General features: G+C 39.5%; 1 protein-coding gene across 1 annotated transcript in view; it reads right to left on the bottom strand.

The window, feature by feature from the left end:
• Window positions 1-13073, bottom strand: part of OMA1 (OMA1 zinc metallopeptidase) — an 88288-nt gene extending 75215 nt beyond the window's left edge. The window contains exons 1-3 of the mRNA XM_080801288.1: window positions 12986-13073; window positions 4094-4612; window positions 896-1124 (exon numbers count right to left, since the gene is read on the bottom strand). Of these exons, the coding sequence (XP_080657414.1) occupies window positions 896-1124; window positions 4094-4593 (729 nt within the window). The 5' untranslated portion in view covers window positions 4594-4612; window positions 12986-13073. The remainder of the gene's footprint in view (window positions 1-895; window positions 1125-4093; window positions 4613-12985) is intronic.
• Between the last annotated feature and the right edge of the window lie 4519 nt (window positions 13074-17592).

Below are 17592 nucleotides of genomic sequence, written 5' to 3'. Positions count from 1 at the left end.
TAAAAAGCTACAAAGATTTAGCCATGCCAAAACTGTCAAGTGAGACTATGAGACTAATTCAAAAAATACTGAGTCCATGCTATATATGTGTGCTAAGAACTGGAAAAAGAGGATCTGTCCTCAAGAAACTCTCTAGTGGTATAAAATGCTTAACTTACCTCGTACTTGCTAAGGAGTTAAGGCTTCTGAACTCCAACTTTACTTTACATTCAAAAATATAATAAATTGCCAGAAATTATATTTTAGAAAAGAAATCCTATTCTACATTACTTTCAAGGTACAAAATTCTATTACATACCTACTTATCTAAAAAATATATATACTAAGCACTACTTTGTACACTGTTCTAGTACTTAAGATAAAAATGATGAAACAGACAGGGTCTGTGTTCCCACAGAGCTTAGGCTAACAAAGGAGACAGATCAGCAAATAAATAATTATGCAAATAATTATTATGTTATCCTCATGATAAGTGATTTAAGGGAATAGTACAGTATGCAAAGAGAAAATAAAAGTAGGAGACCTGACCACAATAGAGCCAAGCACTGGACACAAATACAAATGAGCTCATTCATAATTTAGTCTGTATGAAGGATACCCCTAGAGCCTAATGTAGCCAACCTGCATAACCCAGCCTGGATAATCAAGGAAGGCTTTCCTGAGAAAGTGACATTTAAGGTGACATGTGATGAGCAGGAGTTAGCTGGGTGAATGAGAAGAAAAGTAACGTAGGCAGTAGGAATACTAAGTATAAAAAGTTGGGGGCCTTTTGGGAAAATGTTAATTTTCTATCAAAGATCAACATAAAAAAGTAGTGCATCTTTCATCTGAAGAAACTTTCCTGCTTTGACTATTATATTAAGCAATCTAATTACAAACAATTCTTACTACTTACTGCTTCATATTCCAGTTCTGATAAAAGTCTGAAATGTTCTTTCCCCAATAATAGTAGCTTCCTCCTTCCCGTGACAGGACTCACTTCCAGGTGAGTAAAATAAAACACTACAAAGAGCAATCCAAAACTACTGAAACAAAGGAGTAACTTCCATTTATTCTTTCTTAAACTTTCTTTAAATAGTTCCTTCTTGTTAGGAGGAAGTGCCTGCCACCATTTTCTTATGCCCCTAGAGTAAAAAGAAAATTCAAAGTCCTGAGAAGAGTATCAGCACATATCACCAAAACTTAATTTTATGCTACGATTTTATGTCTTCAAACCCTTGAATTTTTGTGATATATTTCTCTGTATAAATGAATTTTTTTCAATTTATAAAATTCTTAGTTAAATGATAAACAAGTAATCAGTTATATGGAACTATAGTTAAAAATTCTAAAGTTCATTTAAATTTTCTTCTTCAGTTATTTTAAAGGTGAACACTAAATGAGTATCTATTTTACACAACTTCCATTAATTAACTTTTATTGACTGTTTACCACATGCAAACCACTATTCAAATCGTTATACATATGTCATCTCATTTAACCTTCACAATAACCCCGTTAGATAAGAGAAAACTGAGACAGAGAGAAACGAAGCAACTTGCCCAAGGCTGCAGAAGTGATAAGGGAAAACCAGGCAAGGAAGACAGTGTGATCCAGTCTGAGCACTTAACCACTTAGTAGGGATGAACTGCCCCCATAAACATCTGAGTAGATTATGGTACAATAATCTGTACCTTTAACCATGATCCTCCCCACTGCTCATGAGACTTCTGACACAATCTGCCACTACTTCAGCAAGGTACAAGGGAAACCACCTCAGGACTGATTTTAGATGTAAGTACTGCTCTCCAGAAAAAAGGCCACTATCCCCTCAAGAACATGACAAAGGAGAAGTAATAAGGGCTTAAACACTGTAAATAAAGAAATGAGAGACAGTACGGTTAACACGGGAGGAGGTCTACTTTCTACCAGGCAACAATACCCTCTGCTCTTTAGTGGGGTTCACAGACATTTTGATAAGCAATGTTTTCAACACCGGGGCAAAATTTTTCCTTGTAAGTTCATCTGTGAAATCACAACAAAAATTTAAGATACATACATTATTCTCTTGACACAATTCATCTTATAAAATAACTTCAAGTTATCTTAATTTTATTAAGTGACACACCTAAAATGCCTCAAAGTGTTTCAACCTGAAGAAACTTAGGCCAGACTTATTCCCCAATTAAACTTTATATGACTTATTATTTTTTGCTTAAAATTATGAAAACACAGCTTAAAAGAAAATGTTAAGTTGTTATAATAGTAAAAAAACAAAAAGTTAAAAATAATGATTAAAGAGGACGATAAAGAGCCATTGGCCTAAGAACCTGGGCTGAGCTGTGACAAAGATTCTCTCTTCCACCAGACTCTACTCAGGCTTTTTTCAACAAGACCTCACCTTTGGACTTCTGTATTTCTCTCTCCATTGTCCAGTTTCAGCAAGAGTCCTCCTAAGTCAGTTTACCCAGAGTCCCCCATCCTCCATATCTGATCACACTCAATATCTGATTAGGTTCGTCATCATTCACCAGCCCCCAAATGGTATCTGATCACCCTTACCTGCCTTCAGCAAGAAGCTTGGTAGGGTCATGTTAGAGAGAATTCCCCCTTATTCCTAATGATTCCTCTTAGTAATTTTCCATCCACCAAACCTCACCCTGCTCCTTGGCTATAAATTCCCACTTGTCCATGCTGTATTCAAAATTAACTCTATAAATCCCCTCTTGCCCATGCTGTATTCAAAATTAACTCTGGTTCTATACTTAGGTCTCTCTTCCCCTACTGCAAAAGTCCTGCATAAAATCTGTAATTACTGCTTTAACTATTGTCTAGCTCTGGTTTTCTCTGACAGCCGTTACTTACATCAAGAGCTAACACAGCTGTATTTTTTTCTGGGTGCCAATGTCAAATCATAAGGAACACAATACATATAGAGAATACAAGTTCTCAATTTCTGATAGAAAGAAAATTGGTTTAGTTAGTATGGAAGTAGGAGGGCTAGAAGGGCCTTCACAATCATCAAACATCAAAAAGCTTTATGAGGAGACAATATTTGACTTTACCTTTCTTTAATAAATGGGGCAAATAAGACAAAACAAGATTATTTATGGGGGGAGGTATAAATTAAATATAAGGTACTATTAACTGTAAAACCATAATTATTATGAAGGACTACCCAAGAGAAAATAACAAAGATGTGTTGGAAATAGAATAGAAAAATATTGCCTAGAAAAATAGAATAGAAAAGATAAATGCTAGTTAAGCGTTAACCAGGCTAGGAATGAGCCCATTCTTAAATAAGTAAAGTTCTTCAGTTTCATGACCCATTGCCTCGGATTCTGTAAACTAAACACATATGTTTGTAAGTACTACTCTTTAAAGTCAATCAGATTTTTTTTTTAAGATTTTATTTATTTATTTGACAGTCAGAAATCACAAGTAGGCAGAGAAGCAGGCAGAGAGAGAGAGAGAGAGGAGGAAGCAGGCTCCCCGCTGAGCAGAGAGCCCGACATGGGGCTCGATCCCAAGACCCTGGGATCATGACCCGAGTCGAAGGCAGAGGCTTCAACCCGCTGAGCCACCCAGGCGCCCCTGTAAGTACTACTCTTATTACAACCTGTAACCAACATTTCTCATTCTTGTAATCACAAACATAAGATCATTTAAAAAGCACCTATGTAAGATAATTTTTTAAAGATCATATTTTTATACTATAATATGCAGTAAATTGGGGCACCTGGGTGGCTCAGTGGGTTAAGCATTCAACTCTTGATTTCGGCTCAGGTCATGATCTCAGGACTGTAAAGCTCAGAGATCTCAGGCTCCGTGCTCAGTGCAAAGTTTACTTAGGATTCTCATCCTTTCCCTCTGCCCCTCCCCCTTCTGTCTGTCTGTCTCTCTCTCTCCCAAGTAAATAAATAAAATCTTAAAAAAAATAATATGCAGTAAATCATTTCAAAATTACTAAATCATACTTAACAAAACTGGGTAGAACCATCTGTTTAGAAACTTAATTTTGAGCTAAATATGGGTGGGAAATCCAATTAAAAGTAGTTTTATAAATACATTGTAATATAAAAGTTTGTTGTTGTTTTTTTTTAAGTTTTTTTACCTGCCTACAATGATTGCAAATAGTTTCTGCACTGGCTTGAGAATTATCAACAAGAGAGGAACCGGAGCAGCTTGAATCCGAGGAGAAGTGTGGAAACTCCTGATGTCTCTTTCATGAAGACAGTTTAGAGGATGCAATAGTGAAAGAGCAGGAACTCCTGTAACTTCTTTTATCTGTAGCTGTCTTGAAAAAGAGTCATTCCACACAGTACATTTTGGGGTAACCATCCGCATTTCCTTACATCTCGTGCTCAAGAGGCATCCCGGTCTTTCGTTACTGAAGGTCTTAGAGAAAGAAAAATTTTCAGGCAGAAAAGTCAACCTATCATACTGATATACTCCCAGACCCTGATACTTATTAACTATATGATTAATTTGTACTTGATGACAGTCTGGTGAGGTTACAGCTCGTGTGTTACATTTTCTCCAGTGGGCCAGCAAATGAAATCGGAAGAAAACACAGTTTCTAGTAGCAGACTGCAGTCCATAGATTAAGTTCATCTTTCTTCTCCTTGATTATCTGGAATACATATACACAAAAATAAGTTAAAAATATCTCTGGAAAATATATATTTACAAAATTGGGAACATAACTCTTAAGAAATAGGTGTGTCAATTGTTCTTCCCCTGACATATTTCAGCCTGAATTACCTTGGGTTTCCACCACCACGCCCATGCAATACAAACCAAACAACTTTTACTCACTTTTTTTTTCCCCTCTATAACACATCCTTAGAAACTTGGATTTTTTTTTCTCCTTTTCATTTTTTAGTTCTGGGGGAAATCTTTTTATTTTAACAGTTAAATTATTGGGGAATAAGAAATGGATTAAGCAAAAATAACAGTAGGTTTAGCAACTGGCAGTAAGTAAAGGGAAAAGCATGTAATGGAATAGTAAAATCTAAGTTTTAAAATGTATTTTTTAAAATACAATCTGATCCTTTCAAATATAATCCTCACACTACTGAGTGGGGTCAAGATGGAATAAGATGAACTAGACTTATCCTCCCACTGAAAGCAAATGAAAAAACAGAATAAATAAAACAATGGTTTCAACACACTGGACATCAGGCAATGAAGACCAGTGACCCCTGAGAGATGGGAAACAAATGTGATAAGCCCTACAACTGCCCCCAGCTTCCTACCTAGAGAATTTCCAAGCCACTAGGTAGGCAGGGGAAACCTAGCACAGCCCAACAATGTTCCGAAATTGGAGAGATGAAGCTGGGAGTTCACGTAGGCCACAGAAATGAGACCCCGCAGAGCAGAGTACAAGAGAAGCCACAACTGTGCAGAGAAAGAATTCCAGAAGGTGTTAGGCAGGGAAATCTGCTTGGTGTCCTCAAGTTCTAAACAGGGCATTCATGTGAAGAAAGTCCCTAAAGATGGGAAAGAATCACTTGACAGAATTAGAGGAGCAATATTCAGGGCCCATGGAGGGCAGACAAGAGTGCCTATTTCTACCCTTCAAAGTGGAAAACCTCTGAATTCACGGGGCACTGGGTAGAGTACTCAGAAGAGTTTTGCCCCACTAGAGAAAAATTAGGCCTAGACTAAAAGCTACTCTGGCATACCCAACCAAGATTAAAAGCAACACTAGCCATACCCAACCAAGATTAAAAGCAAGACTAAAAAAGATCAAACTGTTTTTAAGGAACTTAACCACATTCTAGAAAAAAGCTTAAAAACAGTTAAAAGAATATAAAAAATATCTACCACTAATAAGGTAAAATTCATAATTAAAAATTACCAGCAGCCAAGATGCAGGATATGTGAACCATAATTAGGAAAAATATTAATAAAAACTCACTCCTAAATAACATGAGCGACAGCATTGACTGATAAGGATATTAAAGTAATTATTACAACTATATACTATGTGTTTAGGAACTTAAAGGAAAATCTGAGAACGTTATGTAGAGACATGGAATATGTTTTTTTAAAAAGACCTACACTGAACATCGAGACAAGAAAAGTACAATGCCTTCAATGAAAATTACACTGGATGACACTAACAGAAGATTAGATATTTTAACAGTGAAATAAAGACTTGTGAACTTGACATATCAATAGGGACCAAGAAAACCAAAATAAAAAACCAAGGGGGAAAAAAAAGGCACAGAGCATCAGGAAGATGTAGGATAAGTCAAGTGGCCTAATATATGTATAACTGGAGTTCCTGAAAAGAGGGGAGGGATGGTAGTAGACAGATAGATAGATAGATAGGTAGAAAGAAAGAAAGAGGGAGGAAGTGAGGAAGCGAGGAAGGAAGGAAGGAAAGAAGGAAGAAAGAAAGAGAAAAAGAAAAACTTGGAGAAACAATGGTCAACATTTTCCAAATTTCATGAAAACTGTACACCCACAAATCTAAGAAATTTAAAAAGCCATACACATAGTGAACACAAAGGAAACTTACTTCAAGACATATCCTAATCAAATTTCTTAAAACGAGTGGAAGAGAAAATCTTATATTTCACACCTCTGATGAAATGGACCAATTCCTTGAAAAACACAAACTACCAAACCTAATTCAGAAAGAAATGGATGTATCAGAAAAGCCTTATATTTATTTTTTTAAATTGAACTTGTACTTAAAAACCTTCCTGCAAAAAAAGCTCCCAGCCCAAATATCTTCACTGGGCAATTCTAACAAACATTTAAGAAAAAATTAATAAAAATTCTATTCAAACTCTTCCAGGAAATTGAAAAGAAATTAATAGTTTATATTTTATTCCATAAGATCTGCATTACTGTGATACTAAAGCCAGAAAAAAATTACAAGACTATTATAGAGTAATATTTCTCATGAACATAGAAACAAAGCTAGATTTTAGAAAATCGAATTCAACAATATATAAAAAGACTACATCATAACCAGCTGAGATATGTCCCAGGAATGTAAGTTTGAATAAAAATTCATAAAGCAATGTAATCCACCCTATTTATTGAAAAAGAAACACTACATGATCATCTCGATAAAGAAAAAGCATTTTTTAAAAAGATTTTATTTATTTATTTGTCAGAGGGAGAGAGCAAGAGGGCACAAGCAGGGGGAGCCACAAGCAGAGGGAGAAGTAGGCTGCCTGCTGAGCAAGGAGCACAATGCAGCACTTGACCCCAGGACCCCAGGACCATGACCTGAGCCGAAGGCAGACACCTAACTGACTGAGCCACCAGGGTGCCCTAGAAAAAACATTTGATAAAATCCCACATCCAACCCTGATTTAAAAAAAAAAAAACAAAAAAAACCTCTCAGTAAACTACGACACCTATAGAAAACTATAACCAACAGCATATTTATTGGAGAAAGACTACACTTTCCTCCTAAGATCAGCACTGAGTCAAGAATGCTGACTCTTACCACTTAAATTTCAATATTGTACTGGAGATCCTATTCAACACAATAGAATGAATAAATGTCTAATTAAATAAATGGCACAGAGACAAGCAACATATAAGCTAAATGGCCTTTATGCCTACATAACATGATCATCTATTTTTAAAATCCAAAGATGGGGCACCTGGGTGGCTCAGTGGGTTAAAGCCTCTGCCTTTGGCTCAGGTCATGATCCTAAGGTCCTGGGATCGAGCCCCACATCGGGCTCTCTGCTCGGTGGGGAGCCTGCTTCCCTTCCTCTCTCTGCCTGCCTCTCTGCCTACTTGTGATCTCTCTCTGTCAAATAAATAAATAAAATCTTTAAAAAATAATAAATTTTTAAAAAATCCAAAGATATCATAATGAATTTAGTTAGGGGGCAGGATACAAAAGCAATATACAAAAACAATTTTACCTCTATATACTATCAAGCAATAGAAGCCAGACCCTACACCCTCCAAAAAAGTGCATACTCTATGATTCCAGCTCTATAATATAAACTGTAGAAAATGCAAAATAATTTATATTTCAAAGAGATCAATGATTGCCTGAGGATGGGAAGGTAAAAATCAGGAAAGAGATTATAAGTGTCGGAGATAACAAATATGTTCACTATTTTTACTGTGGTATTAGTTTCACAGCTTTACACACATGCCAAAACCTATACTATACAGCTTAAATATGTACAATTTATTTTATATCAATTACATATTAAACTATTTTTCAAAAGATACTAAAAAGAAACAACAATAAAATGCAATGTTTGAACTCTGATTAGAAGTTAGTTTGAAAAAAAAAACAACTTTAGGAGATAACTGGTACTCTTGGGGGAATTTACACACGGTTTGCTTTTAGGTTATTTTAGGTAAGTACTGCTTATTAGATGATAATGATGTGGTTATGTAGGTGAATATCTTATACCTGACTGACTACTTGCTGAAGTAGCTCTTTATGATGAATAAAATTCACTTTCAAATTATAAAACGAAAACACACACACACACGCGCACGACATAAAGCCAATGCAGTAAAATATTAACAACTGTATCTAAGTCACGTTTATAGATGTGTTCATTAAATTTTTTTTTCAATTTTTCTGCTTCAAAATCTTCACAATAAAGGTTGGAGGAAAATATGTAAATATAACTCAAACTAGACTAATACAATATTATCTAGAAAGATGCTTCAGAATATCGGTTTTAATAAGCCATATTACCTATGTATCGAGCTATCTGAAAGTCACTCAAGATTTTTTATACTTTATATATTCCAACCATGAATTATTAACATATCATGTGAATAAAGGGCATGCTAAGTAAACATCAACTCCAAGTAAACCTTTTGGAATTACTACCCATTTTAAATCAGAGTCCAGACTTGATACATAATAATCTGATGTTATTAACAAGATACTTTCCAGGTTGGTTTTTTTTTTTTTTTTTTGGAACCAAGCTGAATGTAGTAAAATAACTGAGGCTTAAAAATCATTTCAAAATTAGTATTCGAGTAGCTAGTAAGGTTCTTCCTCAGCTAGGTAGCTTGTGAGTTACAGATGCAGCATAAAATCCAGTCCCTGCCTTCATGGATGTCATGGGGTTGAGGGGGAAAATGTATCTAAGCAAGACTATTAAGGGATATTAAGATATAGGTCCTCATTAAGTATCACGCATTATATGAATTTTTTAAAAAGAAAGGATATCCATGAGTAGCAGAAGAATTCAAGGCAACTCTTCTTTTTTATGCCATGCGTGCAGATGGAGAAAAAAATGGTTTCAAATGGGAAAATATACTTAAGGTTTAAAAATTTGCTAGAAGTCAAACTGCAAAAACAACACAAACCCACATTCTTAGATCCTTTACTATAGGAGATAAGCTTCAGACACTTGCCCGATCACACTCCCTTTATAATGGCATCCTACAGCCTCAACTTAAGGGACAGAGCCAGGCTTGCAATCTTTCCCAGTGACCCCTGCCATTGGCCACAGAACCAGGAGTGGATATACGACACAGAAAAGACTTTTGGTGAGGCAGTATCAGGCAAAGGAGTAAAGGCATGTATAAACTGAGTTACAGTTGGTGCTATGGCAACACAAAGCAATATGCAAGCAAGAACTGCAAACAAAAACCTTTACAAAAGAAACAGATCAACAGGAAGGACAATGGAATCAATGTGAGGAAAGGAAAAGATCATGAAGTCTCAGGGAGAAAAAAGGGGGGGGGGGGCAACATTCAAACCATCCTGTTCCCAAGAGCCCACTGTACTTCTAAATTTAACTGAGCTTCATGAGCTTTTATTTTCTTCCAAAAACAATTCCCTCTCTTCAAAGAGTTTCCGTATCTTGTTAATAAGTGATCTCTGACTTCAGAAGTTACACGGTATAAGTTACACCTTTCATATACAAGCTGCTAACATTTTGACGTTACACATGCTGCTTATTAGAATTAGCTAAGGGTTCCTTCTAGACTTTGTAAAGCCAAACTCCCAATTTTCATCACTGAATCAGCTCCAGATAATCAGTTCTGGATAATCCCTGCAGGGACTTTACCATACAAAAGATCTCAATCTCAATCACTCATGTCAATTCTGCCTCCTTAATATCTCAATCTACCCTTTCCTGGGCTCTGTGGCCTTAAATTGTGGATTACTATATACCCTCCACTCCCTCTGCCTATAAAACCACCAACTCCTACCCCTCCAGCTCATCACTGCCCCCCCAAACTAGAACGAAGCAATCTTTCTAAAATGCAAATCAGACAACAGAATCCTATTCCTACAACTCACATAAAGTCCTACACTGTTAAGTACTATGCAGCCATTTTTTTTAAAAATTGGAGATCTGTGTAATGACAGAGACACGAATCTTAAAAATTCTTAAAAATAACAAATGCTACTTGCAAAAATTCTGTAGATCAGGAATAGCAAATTCAGATGTGTAAACTGGTGCTGCAGTGCAGAAATTTCTGCAATGATAGAAATGTTTCTGCGTTGTTCAATATGGTAGCTCCTACCTATGGCTACCAAGCACTTGAAATGTGGCTGGTGTGACTGAAGAACAGAATTCTTAATGAACTCAATTTTAGTTCATTTGAAACAAAATGGCCATAGGTGACGAGTGGCTACTGTACTCAATAGCGCAAGTCTGTAGGGTCCAGGCAAAGCCATACTTAAGTAAATGCAGGTTCATGTCCATCTAAAGAAGATGCAACAAGTGTAAAGGAACTTGAGCTTAGTGTTACCACAGTTCAATATTTTCAAGAAAAGTCAGAAATTCCAACTTAATGTGAAAAAGTCATCAGTTTTAAAATGCTGGCAATGAACTTAAAAAACAAACAAACAAAAACCTTTTTAACCACCTCGGCCAAACAAACCTACACTAGACCCCATTCAGTTTTTGATTCTGAATGATGTTATTCATTCATTAAATATTTAATGAGTGCCTCCCACATGCCATATCACATACCATTCTGGATTTTTGAGATATCACAGAAAATAAAGCAAACAAAAATCTCTGCCCAACTTACGAAAATAGCAATGCTGAAATATGCTAGTATATATAAATATAAATAAATCTAAAGCAAAACACAGCAAACTATTCATTATGGTTATTTTGAGTGGCAGAATGGTGGATGTAAAGGACTTAGTATTTTCATCTCATGTATTTCTGTGCTGTTTAAATTTTTACAGGATGTATTATTACTCTGAAAGCCCCAAAATCAATAAAGGCAACTACTTTTGTAATTTCCAGTGGTTTCCATGGGCTTCCATAAACTCCTCTATATAGAAGACCAAGCCTCTCATAACACCACCTCCCACTTTCTCCAGGCATCTTACCCCAGCTCTCCCTTGCCCATTCCTAAGCTCTAGACCCACTGATTTACTTATACCCTTCAGAAAAGCTCTCATCTCTATTTCTATGCAAATCTATGACACTGCTTAGCTCTGTGACTACGGCAAGCAAACTCTTGCTCATCTCTCACGTCTTGCATGAAATCTTTAAAAAATTTTCTGACACAGAAGGTATAAGCAAAAGCCCCACACATTACAGGAACATAACTACAAATATTATCATCTGTTTCACTGACAATCAAGTGTCATTTAAAACAGAAATAGTGCCTGATATTTTGCAATCCCTCGTTTATCCTTAAGAAAGGGTAAAGGATTGGGGAAGAAATCTATTTATACATTTTCAAAGAGCCAACACTAGACTACACAAAGCCTAAGAAAGAATCAGGGTTGACACTTCCTCTTCAAAGAACCCTAGCAGGTCAACAAACATAGCTGGCAAACTTCTAAGATTACTAAATTAATGATGTGAGAAAATCACACAACTTGGATTGTTAGCCTCTAAGAACATTTCAGATCCTTAGTTCTTCAAGTACCATCTCAGAACGAGCAAGTACAGCACTCACTGGCACTCGCAGCCGAAGCCTGGAAGACAGTTTTAACAACTCTGCTGAAAATGACTATTTCTTCTCTGGTTTCTATGGAAGCAGCTGTCAGATTGGCAAAAATAGGACGTGTACTTTAAAATAATCATTCAAGCAAAGTACACCCATGATGGAAGACTTTAAAAAAATAAATAAATAAATTGGAAGGCAACAGACTTGGTTCTTAAGCTTCCAAATGCCAGGCTGCACCCCTTCGCCACCACGGCTGAGAGGATGAAGAGAAACCCACATCATTTTCGCGAGGGTTACATAGCACTGGCTGGAGTCACTAGAGCCCATCAATCCCTGAGTTCCCGATAAGCTATTCTCATCGCCCCGGACTGAAGTTTCTCACTGAGGACCGCACCGCGCAACAACAAAACTGTTGCTCCTCTTTACGCAGACAAGTGACATTATTTCAAGAGTGTAAAGAGCAGCATTCGTAGACGACTTCATGAAGAAATTATCACAACTCCGGGGAACTGTTTCGACAGGAGATGTTCCGTTCTTCATGGCAGGGCTTAGGTAGGAAAACTTTATGCTCTCTGCTTTGAGAGGGAGGAGGTAAGAGAGGGATTGCCTCCCGGGCTGCTTTAGGCGGCTAGAAGCGGTTTTCCACAGGGGAAGGTGTCGGTGTGAGGCACACCAGGCTGCGTTAATTATACATACTACTTTAAACAAAGAGCCGCTGAAGAGAAGGAAAGGCTGAGGCGAGAAGCAGGGTTCCCTTTCCGGAAACCACATCCACCTGCCAACTTGCACTTCCCCGGCTGGCAGGGCATCCTGGGGTCCCTGCACTTCACGCCGGGAGGGGAGGGACGGCTGAGGCGGGACTCTCCCGTACCCCTTTTCCACTCGCCCCTCTCCCCCGACCGCAGACGCCGGCCCTCCCCACTCCCGCCCGGACGCCCCTCCGTCCCTGCCCCCCAGGCTCCGCCACCCCAACCTTCCCCGCGGTGCTCACGAGCCCCGCCCCTCACCCCGTCCCCACCTCGAAGTCCTTCCACCCCAACTCCCGCACTCTGCCCCTGCCCCTTGGGCCCGGCCCAACTCGTAAAAGAAGGGCAAACGCGTCCCCACCAGGACAGACCCTAGCAGTGGCGAAAACGAAGACTCCTCCAACCGGACCTTTGCGCAAGCGCATACCCCATTGCAGAAGCCCCGCCTCCTCACTTCCTGCCCCCTGTCCGGGCCGGGGCGCCTTTTGCTCCGCCCACACCCGCAGAGTCGTCCCCCTAGCGGGCCCCTGACCGAGAGCCCACGGAGACGCTCTCACGCCCCCGCGTGGCCGGAGGAGGGACGTGGCTGCGGGCTGTTTGCTCGTCAGGTCTTCCCCTGTGTCCTTGGAACCTGGTTTGGAGCCTCTAAAGAATGATCCAGGCAAGGCTGTGACGGCTCAAGATTCTAAGGCAGGGCCGGCCAAAGCGAAAGAGACGCGAGGGCTGCCAGAAGACTAAGGTTTCTTGGTTTTGAAGTTGCATTGATAAAAGTAGTCTCTGGAGTGAGAGCTCTCTGCTTTCACATGACTTCCGGAACGACACATTTTAAGAAAAATGAAGTACAACCTGAAGCAGCTGGAAGTTCGTTGAAAATAACTAGCTACAAAACAATGCGTCTAGTATGTATGGTTTATGCCACCAACAAATATTTATCCAGCACCAAGTGTATTCTAGGTGCCAGGGATGCAGCAGTGAACAAGAGAAAGACGTGACTTTCATGGAGCTTGTGTACACAGTGAGGAGATCTAGGCAGTAAGCAAGCGAGCAAGGAAATAAACACGGTATCAGATAGTGGCATGACTCTGTATTTGTTAGATTTATATTCTGTGCACGTTGAAAAACGTCCTAAAAGATGTAAACACTAAGGACACCTTTAGAGGATTATAAGGTTTTACAAGATTATAGGCACTATTTTCTTTAGCCTTATTTGTGTTTTCTAATTTGCCTTTTACTTTGAAGGAACTATCCTGGCAGATCCCTGATCACTGATTCCCTGAAAACGGAAGTGGCCGGTCCCTGAATCTTCATGGGCTTTTCTGAAGGGCATGTGTCTGACCAAGGGTTGCAATGTACTAGCTATCTCCTGCTCAGCATGCCTGAGGAGCACACTGCTATCAGTGTAACAGATGGGGTGGGGCTCTCTGCGATGTCTGGGTGGTTCAGATCCTTTTGGACTGTATTATGACAGATCACCAAGACGGTACAGTGACTATCATCAGGTCAACTACATGGTTAAGTCCACAGTCAACAAACTGTTCTCCTGGTTTCTGAAGCGGCTAGACTGGCAAATTAAATGGAGATATGACAGGACAACTACTCTGTATACTTTAGGTATTTTTTTTTCTAAGATTTTATTTATTTATTTGACAGATGGAGATCACAAGTAGACAGAGAAGCAGGCAGAGAGAGAGAGGGGGAAGCAGGCCCCCTGCCGAGCAGAGAGCCCAATGCAGGGCCCAATCCCAAGTCCCTAGGATCATGACCCTAGCTAAAGGCAGAGGCTTTAACTCACTGAGCCACCCAGACACCCCTCCTTTAGGTCTGTAATGGTGGCATTAATCTCTACCATCATCCTCCTGTCCCCTTGGGTGAAATATTGGTTTTGATTTATTATCTCATCTTGGTAGGGAAGGGGCGGTTTTAGTGGCTTTCACTTGGTCTTCCCCACCATGAGTACTCAAGGCCAAGGACCTAATATGGAGATTGCTCTCAATATATCATCCCAGTGACACACTCAGGGACTGAGGAAAGACCAGTGGATGTGTCTGTTTTCCCATGGGCTCATTGTAAGCTGGATATCACCCAGGACTCTGCTTACCACGTGACCCCCATAATTACAGAGGGGCCATGATAACACTTCAGGTTTTTGGCTAATGAGATCCTTTCAGACCCTGCAAAATTTCTGGGTGTTTCTCTTTCCCCAACATATAGCTAGCTATGAAAATGGTCACAGTCCCTAGAGTAATGATTGTAGTAAATAATTGTTTCAGTGTTGCAGGGTCCTTTCTAAAGACCCAGCCACCTCTTCAGTTGATGGGTTCTGTGGTCTTGGTCTGAAGATTGACTCAGATCTGAGAACTGAGCGAGAAGCATGACTTTTTCATCAGGTCAACCACCTTCAGACTCCTGCTCCCCCATTCTTGCCTTCTTCTGGTTATAGATATCAAGCAGCACCCTGCTAGCTGCCCATCTAGTTTTCCCCTAAGCCCACCTTGTACTATTAAATACTTTCACAGCCCCTGAGGATCCGATTCCCTGTGCAGCCTCTCTTAACTTAGCAGTTTTTCTGTTAATTATAGCCTCCAGGCTTCTGGTGGTGAAGACCAGCACCTGGCTTCTGTGGCCCCAGGATGCTGTCATTACCAACCAAGATATTACCAACCCCAGCCCTATGATTGCTTCTCTTCCCATCATCCCTGGCCTGCAGAAGAGAACCCCCTCTGAACTTCTTAGTGATGTTGGTACTTCTCTCACTAGTGCATTTCCCATTGCCATTGTGGATGGTCTGTCCTTTGGACCTCCCGTGGAGCATACCCACCTGTCTGGTCTTCTGGCTCCACAAGAAATCCTTCCAGCAGGCCCACTTCTCTCGGGACCTTTTTTTCTTCCTCAACAGTCTGCTAGGACAATTCAGTTGCCTTCCTCCCTAGAGACTTCCCTTGGCAAAGACTGATAATCTGCCTCATCCAAGAATATGCTTTCTCCCCAGGAACAGCATGCATCCAGTGACTGGTTAATTTAGGGGATACAAAGTCCTGGCCCCTGTGCCTCAGTTGAGGACAACACTACAAGGTCACCGCACCTCCAGAACTCTCCATAGGATTGGCTGAGAAGCATCATTTCTCCCTCTGCCCAGTCCTCTGCCCCTCACTTGTGTGTGTTGTCCCTGAGGACCCCTCCATCGCACCCCCAACAACTCTGCACACAGAGACTTATCTCAGAGGCTGCTTCCAGGGAACCCAACCCAAGGTAACTCAGTTTTTTCCAGAGGTAGAAGCTGCCTGGATACAGAGAAACTTTCATCTACACCTCCCAGAGGAAGTACCAGAAGCTGAATCCTCAGTTAAAGAGAGAGTAACTGAAGAATTGTGAAGCTCAGCTTGGTTTAAAACCAGCTGTAGACAGTAGTTCAACAGACTACGTAACTCTCTGCTGATCTAGATTCAGTTTGAGAGCCAAGCAAGGTGGCCATGGGATTTGATAAGGGTCACACACTTGATAGACTGCAGTGAACCGGTGCTACGTGGACTGAAGGGAACTTTCATTTTTCTTGAACATGTGCCAGGCAGGACTATTCTAAATGTTGGAACAGACCAGTTCTGATTCTGAAATCACCCCGGTGAACACAACTGCGGCATCTTCATTTGCCTGTTCCACTTCAACTAACACTTGCTCAGCATTTTCTTCATCTACAGGCTTGAATGATTTAACTTTTTCTTCTGGTAACCCAGCCTTTCTTCCCACAGAACACAATCAGGCATCAGGCATGGCTTTAATTTTTTTTCCTTTTTTTTTTTTTTGGTTTGAAGAGAGTAGTCACACCAAGTTCTAGTGTGTTATTTTCATAAATCGTCACCTAGATTGTTAGGCTCCCACTTGCTGAGTGGTCTCCGTGACTTGGTCTCATGCTGCTTGTCCACAATAGCAGCCACCTGGCCCCAGGTCCTGAAGTTGAGGCCAAGATGATGCAGTGTGGGTCAGCAACTGCGAGCCAGGCCCGAGAGGAAGCCTATCGCTTGGACGTGTCCTTTGCTCATTCCCCAGGAATGAGTTCTGCAGAGGTTTCAGTGGAGCACTCTTTTAAGAGTCAGCACAAACTATTATTCCTTTATTGTAAAAGTAAACTATTAATACCAAGAAAAATCAAACAAAAAGTGAAAAGTGCCCTTAACCCACTACCCACAGATAATTAATCACTGTCAACACTCTGATAAGCAACTCTCTTGAAACGCAAGATTAAAATGACTTTAGATATTTAAAACTTTGATAGAATGAAAGGTTCCTCATTGTCCTTTTAATGCGCACTCCCTTGATTCTTCAACGATGTAAACATTTTCCTGCTTATATGCTGTTTGGATTTCTTCTTTGGCAAATATCCTTACCATTTGTAAGTATGTATCCCTTTGTATCCTTTTTTATCCATTTGCATCCTTACCAAATATCCTTACCCATTTGTCTATCAAACATTCCTTTTAATCTTATTGTCTTGTGAAAGAGCTTTATATATTTAAGAATTTTCTGTCATTTATGTAATAAATATTTCCCCTGCTTGGTATTTGTCTTTCAGCTTTGTTAATTTATATCCACAGATACACAAACTTTAAAAAATTTTGATAGAAACAAATCTGTCTTTTCATGATGGTTTCTGCCTTTAAGATTGTATTTATAGTCTATCTCAAGCCCAACATTATGTATTTACCAATATTTTCTTCTTGTATTTAATGACTTTGTTCTTTTTTCTTTCATTAATTTAGCAGGAATTTATTTCAGTACAAGGTCAGACAGAAAAATACAACCTAAACTATTTTCTGAATGATCAGGCTAGTGAAACTTTTCTAGAAAAGATACATACAGGTGTCTTGCCCATGGGAAGGACCACCAAGGCAACTGCTGTCCCAGCAGTTTATTGAATAACCCATCTTTTCCTGACTGTCTTGAAGCATCACTTTGGTATATACTAAATTCTCTGCTTCTGGGG

This window comes from Martes martes (genome assembly GCF_963455335.1).
Source record: "Martes martes genome assembly, chromosome: 4".
NCBI lineage: Eukaryota > Metazoa > Chordata > Mammalia > Carnivora > Mustelidae > Martes > Martes martes.
This window is presented reverse-complemented; position numbering and strand designations above follow the sequence as displayed.